At 36.4% G+C, this 24,601-nt stretch overlaps 1 protein-coding gene across 27 annotated transcripts in view; it reads right to left on the minus strand.

Moving 5' to 3' along the window:
* AFDN (afadin, adherens junction formation factor) overlaps positions 1 to 24,601 on the minus strand; it is a 134,377-nt gene that overhangs the window by 17,065 nt on the left and 92,711 nt on the right. For 22 of the 27 annotated variants that reach the window (XR_013948098.1, XM_080583987.1, XM_080583986.1 and 19 more), the window contains 6 exons: positions 5,126 to 5,191; positions 4,895 to 4,968; positions 4,240 to 4,358; positions 3,061 to 3,255; positions 2,672 to 2,763; positions 2,039 to 2,227 (listed from right to left, as the gene is read on the minus strand). Coding sequence is in view for 26 of the 27 variants with exons in the window: in XM_080583987.1 (XP_080440113.1) it covers positions 2,039 to 2,227; positions 2,672 to 2,763; positions 3,061 to 3,255; positions 4,240 to 4,358; positions 4,895 to 4,968; positions 5,126 to 5,191 (735 nt within the window). In the remaining variant the exon portion in view is untranslated. The remainder of the gene's footprint in view (positions 1 to 2,038; positions 2,228 to 2,671; positions 2,764 to 3,060; positions 3,256 to 4,239; positions 4,359 to 4,894; positions 4,969 to 5,125; positions 5,192 to 24,601) is intronic. The other 5 variants (XM_080583989.1, XM_080583972.1, XM_080583969.1 and 2 more) reach the window with 1 other exon arrangement.

Here is a 24,601-nt window from a genome sequence, read left to right on the forward strand (position 1 = left end):
TTTCTCAGGCCTCTCCCTGACACCCCCTCGTACCCCACACAAGAGTCCTGGCAGCTTGCACAGCAGCTCCAGCACACCAGCTCTGCCATTCAGGCTTCAGCTGGCTTGATGAACACTTTTCCTATTGGGAGGACAAACAGAAAGACGAGGGAGCCTCTGCCCACCCTCCTCCGTTAATAAGGGAGATGACCCAGCTGGAAGCTCTCACTATGACAGTCATTCATGGGTGCGGAATATGGGCAGTCATATGCAGTCAATGCAGTTCTACCTGCATTTGGGGCACAGACTTTGGTCTGTGCTTTTATCACTTTCTTAGTGTGTCAAACACCCAAGTCTTTTTGTATTCAAGCTTGAGGTCTCATTGCACCGTACTACCTCCTGAAAGGGAATACTGGGCCATAAATTAGGCTTATCAAATCTGTTAATGATTTTCTTGAAGCAAATGTTCATGCTCTGAATGTTAGGAAGTACTAAGCACTGAACACATAATGTACCAATTATCAACAACCGAGAGAAGACTAACAAAGCAAACTCCTTTTCTTTTTCCCCCCATCAGTGACCTTAACTGTGACCTCAAAAGAATGCCTTCTTTGAGATGAACAAGTGTATTTTTTATGCTCTGTTAGTCCAGCAGATCTGAACACACAGCTATTTGTGTTAGATTTGCTGTAAAGATGCACCTAAGCAAACAGTTTGCTAATGCGTTCAGTACAGAAAACAGGCGTTTCACATCAGTCAGTAGCTTCGGGCAGCTTTTACAAGCCCAGCTTTCACTGTAAAGATTTAACAGATTTTATTTATTTATTAGATCTATTTTCCTCTAATGTCAACTTAGAAGTATTGCATGGTGGGGAAAAATTGTGTACGCTTCCAATGCTTGTAGGGAGCTAAAAGCTTCTAGTTGCTTGCTTTATGAAAACATTTCTTCAATGTTCTCAGCCTTAAGACCATAGCTCAAATTCAGCATCTGTCAAGAACTTTAACAGATGGGGTTCATCTCATCAGTTTTAACTGCCTCATTTAAGCTACTCACTTAAGCTTGCACCTTAAGCAGGGGAGAGGTGCACGTCCAGATGGCAGCTCATCCCATTAGGGCAGAGATACTACTCTCCTTTGCTTCTATGATGCAGTATCAATGTAACTTAGATGACATTGCTTTTCAAAAAGTAACAACATACCAAGCCTGGTGTGAGGCTCAGCTTTTATCACAAATTAGGAACAGCAACAACAATTTCTCTCTCTAAATACGTATTTTTGAGTGATGATGCTGTCTCTGGTGCATTAGGAGGAAAAAAAAAGATGACGCAGCGACTGGATTCAGACAACCAAGATTACTCAAATCCATACAGGAAATGAAAAGTCATCATTTACAAAGAATAGAACATTATCTTTCTTTTGACTTTTATAAAGGTACAGTGGTTGTAAATTCATTTTAGGTCAAGAAGCATCTGCATTTTGGTAACAGGGCAGGATCAATGCAAGCAAAAAAAATCATGCAGCTTTAAAGTTTTTTCCTTTTTTTTTATTTTTATCTGAAAAGGGAATGTGTTTCAGTGAAGACCTTGGATAAGTTTCAAAATACTGTTCTGTTTAATTTTTAATACTTCACTGTCACTTAACCAATGCGCCCTGCAAGCGAAGAGATTTTTCCACATAAACCTCCTTAGAAGGTTTAGTTTACTTTTCAGAAAACCACAAAACTTTTTACAAGATAAACCATACTACTGTCGACTCTCCATTATCCTGAGTAATAGGGACTTAAAATATCCGAGATAACAGGTCTACATAACTTGATAACAAATTCTGTGGAGAAAAAAAAGAAGGTAAAAAAGTAGGGTTTCTGAACCCAGGTCAGCCTTGGAAGAAGCACAGTTATCCCCTCATCTGCGGTATGGTTTATCCTCAACAGCTCTGAGATCATAGTGAGTTGCTGCAAAAATGCTTTCAGCAAATGGGAAGTGGAAATCAAGCAGTTTCTGTCCCTCCACCCCTCCCTCCACCCTCCTCCTTTCTTACAGTGAAAGAAATAGCTTCTGACCTGCATTGTACTATTGATCGAGTGATTACTTTCTGCCTGGACCTGTGGTTTCTCTTCATAATTTGGCCACTGACTCTGAGCTGGACCCATTCGATCCTGGGACTTTGAAGCTGGGAATGTGAAATATTCCCTAGTATAGGTCTGTGTTGGGATGGGATAAGCTTCAGGTCGTGGAGGCAGAGTCTGTTCCTGAAAAAGGTAGAAAGAACGTAAGATAGAATTTTTCTTATAATGCAGATCTCTACAGAATGTTATTCTAAACATGCATTTCCTATAAGTTTTGTTTTGCCTTCTGAGAGCATTATTTGTCTGGAATAACAGATATGGAGGTTTTCCAGTATCAAATATAAACTGTGGTTATGACTAATGTTTTTATGGTCTGAAAACAAGTACGTAATATTGGCATAAGCCAAAGAAATTGCAGTGACAGCTTCGTGAACAAAATTTCATGAAAATCACCCAAACTTTTCTCAATCTTTCATTAAGCTTTAACAAGCAAAACCCCCCACCCAGTCACTAGCACCAGCGTTATGCTGAAATACTTAAGTGAGACACTGGTTTGACTCAAGCACACTGATCCTATTGATAGCTTAGGAAAGTTTAATAGCCAGCATTTTGCTTGCCACTTCTGACCTCTGTACAAAGATTTCCAGTCGAGACTGAGGTTATTTTGGTGGTAGTTCCAGATGCATAAGCATTCTTTCCCCCAGGGCTTGGAGGCTGATCTGTTGGAAAGTTAAAGGAAGCATTTATGTGCCTGTTAATATTAATTTACATAACTTAATAAAACAACAGTATTCACAACAGAAGTATGATTTTTCCTCTGAATAGTTCTAACAAGAGGCTTACTCCAAAAACATTGCTACTACATAATTATTTTAAACAATTTTTTTCTTTTTTCTTTTTTTTTTTTTAAACAAACAAACAACAAAAAAACCAATCACCCCTTTGGAATTCAACAGTCTAAGCTTAAAGTCAGTGGAAGAGGCATCTACCTCTAAAAGAAGGATAATCTTTCTTACTTGCTACATTGGGGCTGGAGCGATGATCGGCTCTGTTCTTCATCAATCTATCATCCCCTGGCAGCTTCTTTGGTTCACTGTACTCTGTCCATGGCAGCTGAGGGCTCTCCGGTGACCCATTTTGCGTGGAGTTGTTATACAGCTCAAAACCTTCACTCTTTGGTCGGGGTTTACCTGAGCCACGGCGGTCAGAAACTGTAACAGTTGATATATATTTTCCCCCTTTCACTTATATTAACTACTGTCTAGCATACTCCTTCCAAGAGTTCCCTTGCATTTAGAAGAAAAAATGAGTTTCTGGTAAAGCAATTATTAAAATCTTTGCTTCTTCGGATATGCAATTCCACTTCTGTATCAACGGTACAGGATTCCTTTGATTTTTATGGCTTCAAAAGAGCTTTTGAAAAGATAAAACAGTATTTGGTAAAGCCAAATGTGCCTTACTAAAAAGTCTCTTGCTGACTCATAGAGGCATATGGCAACTGGGATGGTGTTGTAAACTGTGGTAATAAGGATTTATTCTTTTAACCCATTCTTTTCTATTCTATAGTATATATAGAAAAGGACTTCCTTTATAAAAATATTTTACATAAGACTTGCATGTTAGCTCTGTGAAGTACAATGATAAAAACATAACACTGGAGAAACACTGAAGAATTTATGATCAGGCACACAAACTTAAGAAGATAGGTTTCAGTATTTCTAGTTTAAAAACTAAATAAAACATGTTCCTGGGGTTTCTGTTTTTGTTTTTCTCTCTTTGTAATTACATTACACTCTCTGGTTACAGGGAAGTCATACTCCATGAGGAGAAGAGAAGCTTTTATGTAAGCGATAGAAAAGCTATTGAAGTTATAAAGATGTTTGTATTCGTTATATTTCATTAATTAAAATAGAAATTATTTCAAAACCAGGCCTGTATTTAAATTCTTTTTTTTAAAAAAAGGCACAAATGCAAAACACTTATTAATGATTAGACTAGTATAATTTTAAGCAGTATTTAAAAATCATATGAACTTTTGATAAGAAAATAAATGCTTCCATTCTATGCAATTAAATTTCGTCTGATTTAATGCTTTAGTAGTATTTGGCAAGTTACTATGAATTATTGTGTTTTCTGCATTCTAAGTCATAAAAAAGCTGTTATTGCTATATATAATATTATTCTTGTTTGTTTACCTCTTTGCATCATGGGGGATGGCTGATTAAGCAAGGTTGCCAGACCATGGTAAATTGCTCCTTGTTTTGCTACTTCCAGTGTTACTACAGAACCTGTCCTTGTCATAAGTTCTGCTGCCCTGCAATAGAAGTCAGAGCAAATAAAACAAAATCAGGCACTGTATTACTTATTTCTCCTTGTCATCATTTTTTAATGTCACAATTCCCTCATATTTGTTCTAGTTACCTTTTGTTTGACAAAACACTATTTTTTCTGACTAATACTTAAAATCAGTTGAAAAAATAGGAAAACAACAGCTAGAAGCTAGTCTGTTTACTAAACAGATGATACGCTTACATATAAGTATTTCCAGCTTCTGCAGGTAATTGTCAGAAGCCAAAATATTTAAAAATTAGAGCTAAGAACAGCTTGCTAAAAGATACAGCCCAAATGTGTAACATCATCTCTGAGCTGAAAACTCTTGTTACTAAGATTACACAGAGAGTCATTTAAAAAGGAAAAAAAAAAAACAACAACAAAGAAGAGAGACAAAGCCTAATGGGGGGGGGGGGGGGGGGGTATGGGGGTGGGAAGCCCAAGACTTTTTTCAGTTAACTACTACCCTAGCTTTATTTTTTTTTCTATGTAAAGACACTGAGTGAAAGCATTCTGTACCTTTCCTGGGACAGGCCCACCAAACTTCGACCGTCCACACTGAGCAACTGATCCCCTGCAGCCAGACGACCATCCTAATTACATATTCAAGAAAGAAAAAAAAAATCATGCACCAACACTAACTTGGTGTAAATGAAAACAATTCATTCACACTAGCAAATAAAGGATTTAAAAGTATTTGCAAAGGATTTTTCCACCTCTGAAATTCTGATGTTTAAAACTATTACTAACCACATCTGCAGCACCTCCTTTCACAACAGACTTGACGTATATTCCAAGTTTATCTTGACCAGCACCCTACAGAGAAAAGGATATTATTACATTTATATTTAATCTCTTGAGCATTCCATAAATTTTACTAAAAATTTACATGGCTAGATAAACCTCTAAGTTTTTTTTCCTCCCCAAACCAGGAAAACAAAAAGTTATATAGAAGAGAGTTAAGGTCACTTAAAATCAAAAGAAGGCTTTAATATTAGGCCTCTTGAACCTGCAAGCTGTTAGAAGCAAACAATATGTGGTCTTAATGCAAGCTTCAATAATCAAGAAAATATGTCAACTAAAATTTACACTTCAGGAGTTTGTTTTAATCCCCTTCTAATGAGAAATACTTATTTGCACTTCTGTATGCATGCTGTTTATTTATTTTAGATACCTGTGTATTATGTTCCAAAAGACTGCAGTGTTACCCTTGCTAATACCCAAATCTAACAAGATAAGTTGCAGATTGCCTATTCTGCTTTGAGAATTAATGACCAAAAGGAATAAAAAATGCTTTTTACAGTAAAAGTTATTAGGACAGTAAATGAGCTAGCAAAGAGGAACAAACAGTGCTTTTGCTTTTATAATAAACAAGTAGATGTTACAACTAGTAAGTATTTCAGAGTTAACAAAACCACTGTTTAAGTCTACTGCAGAACCGTACAATTTTGTTCATAAAAATCTGCCTCAAAGTATCCCACTGAATTTTAAAAGGACTGTTAACATATTGCTAGACAGCCAACAGATTTAAGGCATGAGGACGCGAGCATCTATTCAAGCCATGCTGTTGCATCATCCACGTGCTCCAATTTACAAGACACCACACAAGTCTACGTTAGTATCACAAACCTTTAAATTGTCACTTATAATGTAAGACAATCACTTGTGACTACACTATTTAGCATAGCAAGCCATATCATTTAAACTAATCTGCATGTCACTGTGAAGAACACTACAGAACTACTGTTAGGTTTTCAGAGCACAGATTTTGTTTTCTACAATAACACCCAGGTTGATTTTGTACTGAAAATGCAAATTCCTCATCCTCTCCCCCCCACTTTTCCAACTCTACTTCTTTTGTCAGCAAAAGCATTCATGGCTTCCATCATTATAATGAAATAAAGTAGAAAAGTACAGATTTTCTTCAAAAGCAAGCATTATACAAGATTTTTCTAAGCAGGTGAAGGATTAAATTTTTATTAATTAAAACTTGAGTTAATTCCAAATGTTTATTCAAAAGGCACAGAACAGGATTTACTTTGAGTCCCACGATTCAAGATTAACATTCTATATGTCCAAATTTTTCAGAACAATTGCATAAGTTGTACATAAAGGGAAAAAAAGAAAAGAACTTCAATAAAATAACTAAAGAAAAGACATTTTCTGTGTCTAGGAAGAACATAAAGGTAATTAAAATATATATAAATAAATACACACTTTTTTTCTGAAAGGACTCTAAGGAAACATTCAGACAACTGCATATTATTTTTTAACTTTATACTAGAAGAATCAGTTAAAGTTATGAGAAATACAAGTCAGAAGACAGCTAGATAAACGCAATGAAAAATGAAAGCCACGCTTCATAAATCTTTTTCCTCAAGCAACCAAGAAGCACATGGAAAATGCTGATCTGGCTGACAGAACATCTAGCCCTCCAAAAAGTATGTGGCAAGATCTCTTACTAGGAATTCTTAAAGAATTTAAAGTTGTCATGGGATAAGATGGAAGTTGTCCATGCACATTAGTAACTAGTTCAACAACGGATAGGAAGTTTTTACTTTTCACAAGGAATGGAAGCTATCAGAGAAGACCCAAATGAATGTGTTGTTCACGAGGCTCACAAGTTTTTCAGAAAAAAGGGCAAACAATGCTATAACTAAATTTGCTGGATAGAAAATGCACCAGTCAAAACCAGGGGCTGGAGAAGAACCACGTGATACCGAGCACTGGAGTAATAGGGGAAAATGCATTTTACTGGTCCAAATGTGAAGTAATGCTCCAACCCTGTAGGGGGGACTGGTCCCCATCAGGGCAATTTTGGCATAAACAGCCCAGAAGAGTTATCACCTCTCCTTATTGGGAAGTGAAGGTTAAGATGATTGGCCTCCTTCCTCTGCCTCCAACCACTAAATATACGTAGAGGCATGCTTCTTCTGTTCCAAAGGACGAAAGAGTCAACAGCAAGAGTCGTCCATCCACCCCCCTTTAAGTTACAACCCCATGGATCACAGTCACATGTAATTGCAGGGATGAAGCAACAGCTTTTCTTGGAGCCAGACTGACCAAGACTAATCAGATATCTCTAAAGCTACCTGGGACTGAAACTGCTTTATTCAGTCTTAGCTTCATCAGCTGCTAGCAAGAATCTCACCCTCTTGGATCCAGTGTCCAAAGATCTGCCTAACACAGTTAAAGATAAGGTGGAAACAGCAAGCTGGTGGAAGAGCACTGCCACTTTAAAAAGTGCACACTTTAATCAAGAAATTTGGGGATCACGAGTTTGCTAATCATGACTTACATCATACTGTATCTGTATGTGTCACCTTTCTTATCCTTGACTATGATCATATACTTTAGATGAAGTTGGAACCTCCTGTTAAAGCCCGTGTTACCTGCACTGTTTTTGCAAATAGTGATTAAGACAATCATTTGCAACTGCACAAATACCCATACAATAGTTTCTAAACTGGCTTTAACTGTTCAAGAAACATCTTTTTAGTTACTGTTTTCAGAGCAATCTTTATATATCAGCTCAAACGTCTGGGAGCCAACAGAACTATTAGACAAGAGCAAAGAAAACTGAAAACACAGTGGTCACTATGTAACTAGAGGGTTCACATTTAGAAAACTGTAATTCTCATTATTCCCTTACAAAAAGGCACCAGCAGAACCATGAGGCTCAGAGGATAACAAGAATGATCAGGAACACGGGGTTACTTCCTTGAGAGAACCAGATAATATGGACTCTATGGACTCCTCAGCTTAGAAACAATCAAGAGAGGAAGCGAAGGTCTATGGAATTACGAATGGCAGACAGGATTATTTATCATCTCTCTAGTCAGTCAAGACAAAACTTTCTTACTCATGCTATCAGGTAGCATATTTTATAAAGTCAACAATTCCTCCTCCCCACCACCCCAAGGGAAAAAAAAAACACCACCAAACCAACAACCTTTTTTCCAAAGGATTTCATAATTCAGTTGGGAAACTGCCAATAGACTGCTGCAGAGGCCAAAGATTCACGGTAATATCTTCCAAGGGCTTTCAGAAAAAGTGATACAGATGTAATACATACTGGAAAAAAAATCTGAAATTACAGAAAGCTAGAAACTAGGAGGAAACATCTTACATGTGTTCTGTTACACTTTCTGGCTAAGTATCTGTTATTAGACACAGCTGAAAGATACCACATCAGATGGATTTTTTCTCCAACTGTTCTTGCACTCTAAACCTTACACTGATTCTTCATGTTTCAAGGGAGCTGACATTTTGCTCACTATTCCTTCTTTTCTAAGTGTTCTTTTGAAGCCTATACAGTTTGTCAATCCTTCTCCTGTGTGCCTTTTTTTTTTTTTAAGACAAGTTATGAGCAGATGCATTAGCTCCAAGTCACCTACTTAACACAAGGCTAATGAATTTTAAAAGTATAAAAATGATTTTAAAATAAGTCTCTATTTATTCAGATTACATAGAACATCTTTAGCGTCTACCACATCTACTCCCAGAGTAGGACAAATACGTCTTTTCTTTCCTGTGTACTTTATACACCATTTATTAGTATGTTTCTAACAAGATGCCTACTATATTCACTTATGCTTAGGCAGACCTCTTACTAAGCATCATCGAGTTTAACTTATCTTCCTGTGACTTTTCCTCTAAGCTTTATAGTCATTGGAATCCAAATTCTTAATTTCTATTGAAACACTTATTTTTGCATCAGTTCCATCTTCCAGGAGACTGCACAGTTATTAAGACCCTTTTTGTGTCCTTAACATGTAGTTAGCCATGCATGCTAACCTCCAAAGTGAGCAAAATTCTCATATGTACCATGTGAATTTTTCTCCTATCACTTACTGACATTACAGTAGAACAGGTTTCTTTGTAGACTGCTTATTAAACTGTTTTTCTTTTAAAGAAATATGAAGGTCAGCATAATTAAAATTACTCTTCCATGAGCAAAGCAATTACGTGTACCAGTAGCAGTAAAACTGAAAACATTCTTTCCAGACCACTTTAATTTCTCCAATCCTGAATACCAAATGCATGTTTACCTGTAAAGCTGTGAGATAGAACAGAAGAACACAGCTGTAGAGAAGTTAAATGACTGTGGAATGCAAGAATGTGGTAAGCATAAAGAGATGCTTTTTTCCCTCTCCAGATTCATATATTGTAACCTACAGCAGATTTTCTCATATATCTATATACAGATGAGAATATATATTTTATATATATATACATATTGAGAAAATATATATATTTTTATATATATATATATATATATATATATGTATATATAAACAATTGCAATTCCCCAAAACATTTTCAAAAACTAGTTCAGTAAATTGTAGAAGCAACAAAATAGTTTAATCTACAGTAGTAAACTCTCTAGTGGTACCAATCTGTTTTTACAATCCTTGCAGAAAGTGAATAAACAGCACCTGTTTTGAGAAAAAAATGGAAAATGCTTCCCGTAAGTAATAATTTATGACATTTTTCAAGGTGTACAACCAACAAAATAAAAACTACTGCTTCTTCTTTGCTACTTCCAAATTATCATCTACACTGTTTAGTCACAGTTTTCAGCTGAAAAAGCCATGTATGAAGGGTTGGTAAAATATGAGGGGCTTAACAGAAAGTGAGCATAATCATTATGTCAGAAGTAGTCAACACAAGCCTCACCACAGGTTACAATATTCCTAAACTGAACTGCATGAGCCCAGTACTCGACTCCGAAAGATCTTTTCTGTTTACTTCTAAACGGTTGCTACTGCTACAACGCGTAGCCAAAGCAGACAACCATATGAAAAATGTTTTATATAGAAGCTATTAACCAATGAGAATGAGAAGAACAGTAAGTTGTGGACCGAAGAAAGGGAATTATTACGTGGTATTTATGAATTCTGATACCTCAAGTACACTAGACCTAAGCTTCAACATGAGGAACACCTCTCTACTCCATGCTTTTACAATACAGTTTTACAACCAGTACAAAAGAACAGCCCAGGTCATAAAAAACACATAAAGCACAGCTAAAAAGTTTAAGGCCAGCAGTGTAGCAATATTTACCTGGTTCAGCATTGAACATGTGTTAAATTCACTAAGATGACATTAGCTGGGCACTGACGCATAGCGTCAGACCAAAATCCACCGGCCTGCTTGTGCTCTCCGGTGCTTGGAGCTGCGTGGGCGCTTCGCGGCAGCTCCCAGGCCTGGCCTGGCCTATCCAAAGGTTAAGCTGACCTGCTTCCCCAACCCCTGCTCCTAAATAAGCACTTAAGTCTTCAACCAAATCACTTTCCTAAAATTGTTTACAGCCCAGCGTAAGACAGATCACAGCCATCAAGAAAGGGGGCTGCCAGGAGGCCTGGGTCCATCAGGGAGGGCTGGTGACATCCTCCCTACATACAGGGCTGGCATCAGGTAGCCCTTCCACACCAGACCCCGAATAGGGATTTCTACTGTAAGAAACCCAAAAGCCCTCCTTTCAGAAGGAAAATTATCACCAAGAACTGTTCATTTTTAAAGTGTCAGAACAGCTCACCCATGTAAAGAGCACACTGTGAACTTGCACTAGGGAAGTATTCTTTTTAATGAGCAATACAAAACACACCCAATGGAATTTGACTTAACACACAGGGTATTTCAGTTTAAACACTGCCCAAACAATTTCCAAATGGGTTAAAATAGCGTGACATAAAATAATCAGGTTTGCTTTGCAGCAACCTCAGACTCCATTGTTCCGTGAACGGCATGATGTTTTAACCCAGCAACTTAAACCACATCAGATTCCTAAATCCTGCTACTTGTCACCCATTTACTCGTGTAAGAGCTCTGATTAGTGTCTGCAGAGCAACAGTATTCTAGTGGAAGCCAATTTACAAAATGTTTGGGGGGGGGAGGACATCACAAAAAAAAAAAAAAAAAAAAAAACCCACACTCTAAGCCATATATATGTACCCTGAAAGAGAAAGAAACTAAACAGGAAGAAAAAATATATTACAAATGATTGAAATTCATCTTTTTTATTTTTTTTGAAGCCTGCATGGCAAGCACACTCAAAAGACACTTCCCAAGTTTGCCACAGCCCATCAATTCCCCTCCTAAACATAAAACATTTTAATTACCCTAATTTTAGCAAGGGATACACATGAATAGTGTATTTAGAACAGAAGAAAATACATCCTGTTAAGGAAAAAAAAAAATCAAAACACCTTTACTGATGTAATTACACAATGGGATAAATGTCTTTTTTTTTTTCCTCCAGGAACCTTAACGAGCTCTGAGCAAAAACATCAAAAGACTCTTGAAAGTAATCTTCTTCATGCTTGAGCTCACTTATCTTTAAGATGGATGTACACAACTGATTCAGGTGGGAAACTGAGGAAAACAATTAGGTCCAGTAACCAAACCAAAGCCATGCATTTCCAAACAACTTAATACCCTCAAGTTTGTTTTTTTATAACCATCTTACACATCTTAAGAAGTAATTTAATACTTTAAGACAGCACAAGTTGAAAGATGTTAACATATTGCACTTGCAAGTCTGGCATGCACTTAAATTTAGTAAGAGTATTAGAATAATTAATCCTTAATTTGCTGTGACTTACAGGTTGCTGCAGGAATTCTATGACAATGGGGAACATTCTCTTGCATTTAGAAGGAATTTTAATAGATCTTCTAATCCTGCTTGGGAGGTAAAGGCAAACACAGGATACTTCTGCATACAGAAGTCTGCTTAGAATGGTAACTGAGGTCTTTATCTTAAATCTAAATGAAGAAAAGAATGTATGGGAAAAATATTTGTTTAAGTGACAAGACTGCATTGTAAAAAGTAAATAAATAATGAGTTGTCCTCCAAGAAACAGACCAAGAACAAAAGGAGCTACAGGTCAAAAGAATAAGCAAGAAATGGACATATGAAATGCCACCAAGAAATCCAGCAATTAAAAGTCACCAGAAGTTCTATTTCCCTTACATCTGTTTTTATTGCATCTGTGTGGTTTACATATAGCATGTAACAATACTTAAAGGAGGACAGAAGACAGGTAAGGTTTTAGAAGAGAGGACTAACTTTATTTTTGCCATAGTAGCCCTGTTTCAAAGAGCTCTTATCGCAGAACAAAAACATGTTCAGAAACATCTTATAAGATGGTGTCTGAAATTACAACCCGAGGATATGGAGATAATAAAAGCAAGGAAGTAAAACACAGGAAACGCTTCCTGAGTTTATCACTCATTTGGATGCGATTGTTGGGAGCATCACATCAGTACTGTTCATAGGTTGCGTAGCTCATGAAAATCTAACTCTTCAATAATTTGAAGTTTGCGTTTAATTTCAAATGAATTACTAATTAGGCCTTAGTTTATTGTTCAGCAACATCCAACTACATTCAACCCTGTCAAACGCACATACAGAAAAGTTACTTATAACAAGAGAGACTTTTCTTTCTGATGATTTTTAGTTGAATTGACAATGGACATTCTTAAGTAACTGGGTAGACCCTACATACAAATTGACGCTATCTTCTGCATATGAAGTCCACACGAATATCTTAAGTCAACTCTCAGACCCTATAAAATACATAAATTGTGTAAATTCAACCCCAAAACACGCTATAAATTTGATTAGAAAAAAAGTGGCAAGTCCACGCTGGTACCTCCAGATTATTTTGCAAAAATACTTATGAAACTTCTTAAACCAATTATTTTTAAGCAAGAAATCCTGACCTGTTAAAAGAAGAAACTAAAAATGCAGACTATATACCCAAACCACAAAGTAACACATATAAATACTAAAATAGCAGACAACTTAATGAACAAGAAAATTGCAGCTTATGAGAGAAAAATTAGCAATAGCTATCACTTCATTTGTTTCAGGACAAGATGTTTTATCTTTTCTCTATCATGATGAATCAACAAAACAACAACAACAACAAAAACAGACCAAAACACATTTACAATACAAAGAGAACAACATCTGAAAATACAACAAAAGACTGCGGAACACACTTAACCAACTTCAACTTCAGCGAGAGCTTTCTGCTCTTCCAAAAAGCTATCTCAATGAACAATGAATTTGGAGAGACAGGGGCCAGCAGAAAATGGTCAATATCAAAATCTGACCTGAGAAACAACTATTAATTACATATATACATAATATATATGTTGACATATGAATGACAGACATACATTTATATGGTTGACTTTCTTCGTTAATTCAGAGAAGAGTAATCCCTAAACATTTTCTATAACATTTAAAGTTCATTAAACTGTAACAAATAGGAATTTTACTAACCTAAAATCTCAAAATTTAAGCTGACTTCACTAGGGCAGACTTACACTTAGTAAATTAACATAAACTGCCCAGGCAAATTATTTTTCAAGGAAACATCAAAATAATACAGACTGTTTTTCTACTATTAAACCAACACAATTATGAAGCTCCTTGTTAGAAACATTTTTCAGAAAATATTATTCCTTGATCATTGAATTTCAAAAAAGCATAACCAAATTATTTTCTGTATTATTCAAGCTAGTTTCAGTTTCAGAAGATGACAAACTCTATTGTAATGGGTATGGCATACTATATTTTTGAGCCTTTTGTTTGTATGCCTTTGCATTTTTTCTTCTTTTAATTACTAGACAGAAAGGAAGTCCAGTAATTAAGATACCACAAAAAGCATGGAAGTAAGCCCTGGGTAAATACTTCTATTTGGAAAATTAAAAATTAACAAAAACTCTGTAAACTGCCATTTATAAATGTCTTCTAAATAAGCAGAACAACTGGAAAATGTAAGCTAATATCCCAAGACACATCACCAAAGTAATTTAGTCAAGATTTTACTGAATAAATGAAGAAATAAATTCCTTGACCAGAAGACCATTCTGAAAGGTCTGCAAAAGTAGAAAAGAACAGAAAACTCATGCAACAACGGCAACTTCTCACAAGTTCCAGAAGAATTTTGGCATCTATGGTCAGTGCACTTTCAGTCTCTAGAATGCTGATACAATACACTTAAGTCATTCCATGGATACAAGAGGGAAGGAGGGAGGTGGCAGGGGGGTGAAAAAGAGGCGTTCAAATGCTAGATTTCCACGTTAAAAATGCACCTGGAAGGTGAAGAAAAATACCAGCCCCCCAAAATAGCTTTATTTAAGGAATTCCAACTCTTCAAGTCAAACAGGCTGCAAGCAGAAAAATCTGCTAATTCACTGGGAGCAGAAGGATGGAAGAAAAACCAAGCTGATACTGAGAAAAGCCAATCATGCATTTAATGCACCAAAAGAAAAATACAAAAATATGCTCAGCTGACTCAGATTTATGGCAGAAAAACTTATGCAAAGATTTTATACATATTGTCCAAATGGACATTTCTCTCTTCTAATCCTGCTATGATTCTCTGCTGGACTACAAAAAGTCATATTAATCATATGATTGTGAAAAATCATATCCATGAAGCCAAAGGACCAAGCTGCATAATGCAACCATTGTAACCCCAGATTTTGAGACAAACTAACCTTTTTTTTATTATTATTTTTATTACATCAGCTTATATGTGTCATCTATCAAACAACACAACAGTCCATACTTGTTTTCACATTTAGCATTGCTTTGCAAGCACCTCCTTGGTCTCACAGGATTGTGCTCAGAACATTGCATTTGCTTCAAAACTTACAAGAACTGTAGAAACAGAAGAGGGGGAATTAAAAAAAAAATAATTTTTATGGAATAATCAGACAGTGGCAATGAAAACAATATGAAACTACAGTGATCTGAAAAAAGACGACTACTCTGACATACCAGAACAGTACAAAACTGTGGATGGACAAGACTACAGGATTAATGAATTAATAAAAATTACAGAATTAAAGCAAATACTTAAGAAGAATACATTTTACTGCTAGAGTCGCTATGCCACAAGACAGATGAGTTTTATTAAACTTCCTTGTAAGTAGCGAGCACAGGAAAATTTGGCTCACATACATCACATCCTCCATACAAGTGGAACATAACAAATAGCGCAACAGCATGAACAGTAACATCAGATACAGCCTCTCCAGTGGCAGCACCATACCCAGCCCCCAGACTGGTTATTCAGTCACCACGGAACCATTAAAAGCAGACAGAAATTTCCGCCCCCACCCCCTCCCCATGTTGCACTTGCCAGGATAAGCAGCCACGATGGAACGGTGGAAACAACACGCAGCTGGGGCACAAAGCCAAGCACCCACGCCACGCAGAGACCTACAGCCAGTAGACACCAAGCTGTCCCACCGGTACCCCAGGCTAAAGGCTGATGGGGTGATAACCCCTTAACAGTTAAGCTACTATCCTCCTCCAACTTGATGCTGCACTAGAAGCTCTGGTGGAACAGCAATGAGCTCTACTTTCTGCTAGGTTGGTAATATTCGTGCTGTTTCAGTGGATCTGTAAGGTGACCCAGTTATTTTAATACCCATGACTTGAATTAAAACATGAAAACAAACACTTCTCCAGTTGTTAGCAAAATTGTAGTATTAAATAACTAAGGTAAAATTAATGCATCTGTAAAGCATATCTATCTGCAGGTACTGTGCCTAACCAAACCGGTAATTCTCCAGACAACTGACAGTAAGGTCTTGTCATTACTTGTTCTAATCTATCATTTCCCCATACCGGTTTAGATTCATATGCTTTGTTGGAGCAGTTTTATTGGAGTGATGAATAATTTTCAATAAAAACCGCCGGAATCATGTTTGATTAAAGAAAAAAATGCATTTCAATAAAAAGATATATTTTTTTTTATATTAAATGTTTACAAGAAATTCAAGAAAGTCTTCCTAATGACCTTGCAATACCAATTTGAAGATTTGCCTTCAGTACTTGAATATTTAAATATTTGCAAGCATCACATAATTTGTAACATGTAAAAGCAGTCTTGAAGTGTAGGCATCTTTACTCTCCAGTTATAGTTTGGCTGAATCTATTAAAACCCCAAAAAGTTACCAACCTTTTCCAAAGGAAGACTATCAAGACTACTTGTCAAGACACTCCAGACTGCAAGTTTTGTTTGCAGAAACCAGATATACTTTTTTAAAATTTCCAAGACTTGCTTGGATTTTGCATAATCTTGCAAAAATTAAATTAAAGACAACTGTATTTGAATAACGTAGATTGCACACATGTAAACACACACGCTGCTGAACCATCAGGCCCTGGCATCTCTCATAATAGTTCAAGGATGACACTGCTTCCCCAAGTTGGTCTTTTTCATTGATTTTATGTTTAACTTCAAAAAAACTACAGTTTAAAACAGAAGAAAACCCTGCAACTGAAGTGTGTTTAAAGAAAACCATAAAGTTCTGCCCCATGACTGAAATCTAGCTATCAGGCCCGAAATCTTTTATCTGCCTACACCCAGAGCAGATTGTACTGATTTTTATCAGGGCTAATTCTCTGATTCCAGACTCTAAGTTTACACAGAAGATCTTCGTAAGTTTTTATAAACATCCTTAAAGGCAAGTTTATGCAGCAGAGTCAAGTCTCAGTCTGACCTCCCTGGCACGTAGCTGGTCCAGAAGCATTGAAATAATCCAAGCTTATAAGCACTTTAAAGAATACCAGTTTACTAAACTATGCAGCCAGTTTACAAATGTACTCTTTGCAAAAAGTAAAAGTTTCTGAACACTCCCTCTGCCTCAAACACTCATTCCCTAAAGCTGAATGCATTTTCTAGTCTGCATCTGGCTGAGAAAAAGCATATTTATCTGCTTTATGTACAGAACATAGCATGCCTACGATTCACTGATCTACTTGCTGTCAGTCCATAGGCCAGCTCTGTAGCTGCCCAGCCTGCCTGCAGCAAGGGCAACCTTCTTTCCTGTGCAGATCAGAGAAAAAAAAAAGTTTGGCAGAGGAAGGGAAGGCCTCTGCTACCTCCAGACCTACTTGGAAGCTTTGAAAACCTGTCATTGTTAGACAAAATATTTTATAGCATGCTGTACAGAAATGAGGTGAAGCAGCTTACTGTCTGTTAGTTGTGGCCACAGCTGCTGTGAGTCGAGCAGTAGCCTGGATTAAAAAGAGTTTTAAAATTGACCCGTGCTCCATATACGTAAACGTCTGCTTTCCCCTCTCAAACTCTCCTCTGTGGTGGTGGGAAAATACCAAACAGTTTCAGAGTTCGACAAAGTACAGTCACAAGCAGTGAAAACATTTCCAATTAAACTAAACGGGAAATGGGGATTCAGCCTGTGGTGAAAATCAACATTATTAGCAGGCAAAGATATATTGCACAAATGAAAAATACATGACTTACAATTCAGAGAAAAGCTAGACTGCAAGCTGTACAATATAACTGGATTCTGAAGCATCCAGCATAACCTAGAAACTTTTCATCCACATACGTATAAGCTCTATTTACAAATAGATTCAAAAGGGGTAAATATAAAGGACTGAAGAGGTTTGTTGTTCTCTTTACTGGAATAAGGGTTTCCAGTTAAGTGCCTGTCACATTTTGTTTTGTTTTTGTTTCTAAGTAAAAGAACATTTGAAATCAAGATTGACTTGGGTACAAAGGAAGTAAGTAAATGTATCTTTTATCTTCCTAAAGTTTGCTCCTTCCAGGAGACCAAAGAACCTCATATGTTGTATAATGGACTTCCTGAGACAGTCACAATAGATTATATAGTATTGTATGTAGTCTTGCATGCATGTAGACTTTCTTCATTTTCTTTAAACCAAATTACAGCATTCAGAATCCCCCACAAGGCAAATAGATAAACATGGGCAGCAGGCATGCAGACATAAATAACTGTAACATCGTCTGTGCTAGGCAAGAGTATATGACTTTCTAACATGATTTCTCTTGTACGCTGAAAATTGAGGGCTTCCAAAAGATATCTGGATGAAAACCAACACAACTACGTCAACTATTGGAAGTAATTAGCCTAAAGTCATATTCTGAGACTGAAATCAAGCGTGCAACAGTTTCTACCTAACTATACTTTATTTTTGCTCTAATGAAACACAAACAGTAGTAGGTAAAGGCATAAAATTTCATACAATGCCTTCGTAAAAGACTACCTAAGTTTTAGTCAGTGGTCTTCCTTAATCTTTCACCGTTATAAATGCTGCAACTTCAGATTTATATGATATTGCACAAACCCATAAAGGCACGTTTATTTTTTAACAAAAGAAATTAAACACACAAGCCAGTTTGAATCTACCTAGCTTGCGTTTCAAAGAAAAAAAAATCTTTTGCTGAGTTCAAGGAATACATATTGCTTGAGCTCTACTGCCCCAAACAAGAGTTAACTTTTTACTGTATGTTTGCTCTAAATTGTCTCTGAACAGCAGCATGCTAAGGGCTAGTTAGAGTTCAGTACCAGGAGAAGTTGTATTGAACACTCTGTGACACTTCCCTGTCGAGGCAACCCAGAACTAATGCCTCAGCTTAATTAGGTCCGCGGACAGAATAAGAATGTCACGGCTGATTTATTTTTAGGGGAAAATAACAATAATTAAAAATATATATAATTGCACAAGTGTGTGTGCACGCATACTTTTTCAAAGTAATGACTCTTGGCTCTGTAGCTAAGGAGAAATTACAGCAGAAAATATACAGTATATTACTCCACACATATTTGTGCTTCTTCACTTTCAGGTAGATAGATACATCTTAATCCAGTATCAGTGGATACACTATCAGACCCTATTAACAATCTAAATCTCTACCCCAAATGAGAGTATTATTCACACAGGAAGAAGTCAACACAGACTTTAATTTCTTAAAGTCTTCTTCATCGATGGGAGTAGAAAATTTAAAAATAAAATGCTGTGTTAACATGCATTTAAAATACATTTAGATTATTTGAATGCCAGAATGGAACATAGCCTGGTAGCGTAATTCTAGTTAAAGACTATGCACACTGTAACTTTTGTGGGCTAGCAAGTGCTTGCATATAAGGTGTTAGTACAAGGAAGAATTGGCACTATAATAAATAAAAAAATAAAAGCCACACAAACAAACCCTTTGTTCCAGAAGACATAAAATATAACGTCTAGGTGACCCATTTGCAGTATCAATCTAAATATAAGCAAGAAAAAACACTCTACTTGAGCAAAGTTGCGGTCTCAACTAGTAAGAAGAAAAATCATGCTGTACTGTCATAAGCTTTAGTTTTTACACAGCATAAGAAAACAGTAGTATTAATTCATGCTGGAAGGAAAAGTCAAAGATTTTCCTTAAGTATTTAGAATGTGCAGACACAAGAAGGCTGTTATGAGGGAAGAGTGAAGTGTCTGAAATTCTGTCTTAAAGACCTGGAACATAAGTAAAGAGCTAATAAACAATTAAAAAAATAAGTGTGATTAACTTTCTATTTGCAAGCTTACAGTATAGAGAATTATGTTATGTATTATGTTATCCGTATTATTTGCAACTAAAACCCTAACTTTCAATTTAAAAAAAAAAGATTTAAAATTAATGTTAACATCTGTTCTTCCTATATACATCACCTAACAGGTATTTGTTCAGGAAAATTTCACATTGAAATTGATATTCCTGTTAGTCTCAAACCCTCCTTAAAATTAACACTTCAGATTGACTTAAATATAAAATGATGAGGAACTCATTAGACAGTAAGTCATCTCAGGGTGATTTCATTAAACCTTAAGATCAAACAAGGTTGCCAAATAACACAAACTATTTACAAGTAAGAGCCCACACACTTGTTTTTAGAAAAGTAACCCCTTCCCCACTATAATTATTGATGAACTGTTCCACTCAATATTTGAAATGCTTCTACTAAAAAAGAAACATCACCATCTTATCCCTATTTCAGTAAGTGCTAAGAAAATATTTGATCTGGCTCTCTCTTAAAAAACCTTGAAAATATACTCTGATCTATTTACTGTAGGACAGAGACATTCATACATACTACTTTAAGGTACATGCATATATTTTAAGGTAACTTTTTCCATTAGAGTAAAAAAGGATGACAGTAAGCAGAAATGCACTGTATATTTTTAACAACTCAATCGCAGAATATTAATGAATGTAACCAGCATGAGAAGGTAAATCCTCAAAATCAGCTCTAACACTTGGAAGAACGCTGGAATCCTCTCCCTCGTGCAGCAGCAGTCTGAACAGAATTGAAATGCCTCTAGTCTGTGAATGTGTTAAATATAGGATATCCTAACTGCAATGTATTCACATGTTCTGGTATTTTTAGAAGAGTCTAAAAAGAGTATTAAAAACCTTACATACACTGTTTGGGATGTCAATTTTATTATTCTACTAAGACTTTTAAGTGAAAAACAGGCTTTTAGAGGAATCTGGATTAAAGCCAACTAATACAACAAGTAAACATATCACAGGTCATGCTATTCATGCTCTTCCACAGTAAAACAATAGTTATCACACCTGAAACTTTAAGTATTAATAGCCACTTCCACAAGTTTGAGAAGTGCATACCAAGAACAAGCTAAAAAATTAGTTAAGCTTTTTCTTTCTAGATTTTGGAAAGTTAGCTATTAACATCTGACTATATTTAACTGCATGCTATATTACACTGTTGCTACACGAACAAATCACTACTGGCAGGTTTAAACAAGCAAGAGAGCAGGAAAAAGTACAGGGATAGCATTTAAAACTTAAGAGAAAAACAGTCCCGATAGAAACCTGAACAGACTTACCATGGATTCTGTTCTTCCAACAACAGAAAACCACATTTTGATCTCCGGGACTACAGATCCTTGAAAGAAAAAGAACAATTCTCCACTTCTCTTTCAGCCCTCTACAGCAACCACCACTCTAGTCTGCTGGATTTTCCAAGATACCCATCAAGATAACTGAGCTGGATGCTATGACACGGTATAGCATTTATCAACACCAGCTATAACCAATACAATATTCAGACTCTTACGTAATCAGTTATGCCGTTCTGACTTTCATTTGCTTTAGAAGCTTTATTAAACTTTGAAAACTGCTAGAAAAACAAAAAGGGAGCCCTTTTGTAGAAAAGACAAAAAAATCTCCAAATTAAACAGGAAGTAATGTGCTGGCCCACAGATGGCTACGAAGTCACATGCAAAAGCCCCCAAAAAGCGATATATTTTTAAAGTAAACTGCATGCACACTCTGCTTCCAAATCATCTGGATTTCATAAAAACTTAACCGCAATGTGGTTGGAAGTCAGGCAGCTTTTAACATCAAAACATCTTTCGGGGTTAGAGCAACCAAATTCTGCACACAACCTCAAAAAGCAATACTGTTCCTGATGCCCGACCACTCCTACCACCTCAATTTCCATATACCCATTACAAAAGCTACTGCTAATAAAGCTACCCGAGTATTACTATAAGAAAACACGCAACACCTATGAAAAGGTAGAACAAGAAGTCACTGTTTCAGGTCATTTAACATGTGAAGTTATAACTTTAGAACCGAACAAAAAAATCTACATATAAAGCATTCAGTTTAAGAAATGCTGCTAGGTATTTTCCCGACTTAGAACAAAACAACCACACACAAAACTGTTTACAGTGCTCTGGCACCTAACAGTTATTGCATAATGAGACGTGTTTTATCTGGCATGCATGCATACAGCATATATGCTTGCTGTATGGTTGCTCAACTATGCTCCGGGGCTGTCCTGCCTCAGAGAACACCCTTAGAGCGAGCTCAGGTGAACAAGCTGATGTGTAACAATTGTGCTCTCCCTGACATTCCTGGCAGGCCTATAAAACTTCTAATTAAATAAAATATGAGCAGCTGTGAAGTAGAAGTAACACACAAACATTCTGCCTGTCATTAGGTGGAAAGAGGATCAAGCAGGGGGTCTGTCAGTGACATAACTCTGTCATATATTCCTTGACTCACCTCCTTTGTTCTTGGTTTGCTTTTACATTAATGTCACTGTGTTTGCAATCAATCCACCAGTATCACAAAATGAAACCATCTATGCTAAGAATAAGCAGGTATACAGTATTTCAATGCAAGTTGTGTCACTTCTCTGCTTGTATGACCTTAGCTTCAACACAATCTTTTTAGATTGCTGCAGGACAGGAGTGACCATCACTTGGTAATTAAGAACATTTAGCATGGAAGGGGTATGGAAGGTATAGTATGCACCTTACCCATTAAAAACTCCTAATTGGCACAGACTTTAGTTACCTACTAAGTTCTGCAAACTAATAAAAATTCAAAGAATTATCAAAGCATGAATTAGTTAGATGTTTCCTCGAGGATGAGCAGATTACTACAAAAGGGAAACAGTCAAAATTATAGTAGAAAGTAGAAGTTATTTTTCTTTATAGTCATCTAGAGATAGGTAAGAAATGCAGATTCTCTGAATTCCATTTTAACCGTCTTTATACAAAGCCAGATACAAGTATCAAGAGCCCACACAGACTTAACATGACAAGCAGGTCTGCAGTGAACATGCAAAGCGTTCTCACAGCGTGCTACTGACAGCAACTATTTTGTCACATCCCAGGAAAAAAACAACTGTTTTCCTAGCCACGCTGAATAGTTTCAGAGTTGTATTTCACTGTTTAGGACAGTGCCACCTATTGACCAGCCCCTGCATTTTCTTTTAGTACAGCACTTTTGAAGCACAAGGGAAAACAGAAGTTAAACAAAGATAACCGGGTTTGCAATCTAACTCGGATCCCATGCATGGCATCAGTAACTGCATATTTCTGAAACCAAATATGAGCTTTAATTTCTTCAGCTATAAGGTACCTTCATAGGAACACGTGACAGCCAACCTTTTAATGCTGGAAAAACCTGAATCTATTCTCATGCTTGCCTCTCCCTCTCATTTCAGATACTGTCATATTTTAAAAGTTTAGAAAATTTTAAACAGTCTATTAAATTTCTTTCCTCAGCAAAGGAGAAAGTGAAAATTTTAATTTTTATGCTGGCAAGAGACACATGACTTGAGATGCGTTGGAATAATTATTAGCAAACATCAACAGGATAATGATAGAAAGGAAAAAATCCTCTCATTATTACTAGCTTCTCAGCCACGCTCACTCAATTCTCTAATATATTTTGCCCTGCTCAGCTTGAAAAAAAATAATGCCTTTGTATTCTTCCTTAGCCTACTGTTTTTAGGAAGCCTTTTACAGGAAAAATGTGCTATTACTTGCTTACAGTAAGTAGCGTACACCCCTTGAATTAATTGCTTGAAAATAATCCTATTTAATTACCAGTGCAACTTATTTCAACACAATGAAAGACAATTATGTCTATCCAACATCTTGCTGACTTAAATTAAGCGAAAGTTTCTATTCTACATATACTAAAAGTAAAGATCTGTCTCTTGCTTATTTACGATCAAGATTCAAGACATGACCTTTTTAAAAACAGAATTCCAATACGTGGCAGGCATGCAGCACCAAGATGACCTGCAGTCACTGCCTGGCCCACTGAATGTTTCTGCAACTGCACATAAAATGAAGAGTGCTGCTTCCATCACTGATCATGACAGAGGTATCATGAAATGTGTTAAATAATTTATCAAAACAACAATAAAAAAACCCACTAAATTTCAAATCAAGTTTACACACTGACCAATAGCATTGTTATGTAGTGATAATGGAAGTTCTGAGTGTCAGTTAAAGCAATGTATGGGAGAAGCCAGACAGCTCCAGTGAAAGTGGGAATTCCCCCCCAACACCGATAACCTGCTTTTCTCTACATTAGAAGCTAGATACCACAGTTTAAAACGAAAAAAAAAATCCACTGCATGTTTTGAAACATTCAACAGAAATGCTGTCAGAAGGCAGTCTGAAGTCTGACACATATTTAGCCTGGCATATCGTAAGATCTACTATTTGCTTCTCAAATTATTAACCTGCTCGATAAAAGCAGGAGCAGAATATTGAGTTATATTTGCCAGGTCCCGAGTAGTTTTCTCAGTAATAACTAATTGTTAGCAGAATATACCTGACATCTGGTATTCCTTTACAGAATGTCAGAAATAAGCCTTTAAAAGCCAGTATCACACAAGATTATCATTTCAAGAACTGACTATGAAATGAGTAAAGTTGCAGGAAAAAATGTAGTGCTGTTTAGAAGTAAGTAACTACATGAAATAACTTAAAAGATGTAAAACAACTAAGTCTTCAGCCCAGGTACTAAGTGGCAAGGAAGAATAGATTGTTCTGAAAAGTTTCATGTACTAGTGAAGGCATGTAAAGAAAAACTTGCTCTACCTGTACCTCTATGTACACTA

Source organism: Anser brachyrhynchus, assembly GCF_964034855.1.
Source record: "Anser brachyrhynchus genome assembly, chromosome: 3".
NCBI lineage: Eukaryota > Metazoa > Chordata > Aves > Anseriformes > Anatidae > Anser > Anser brachyrhynchus.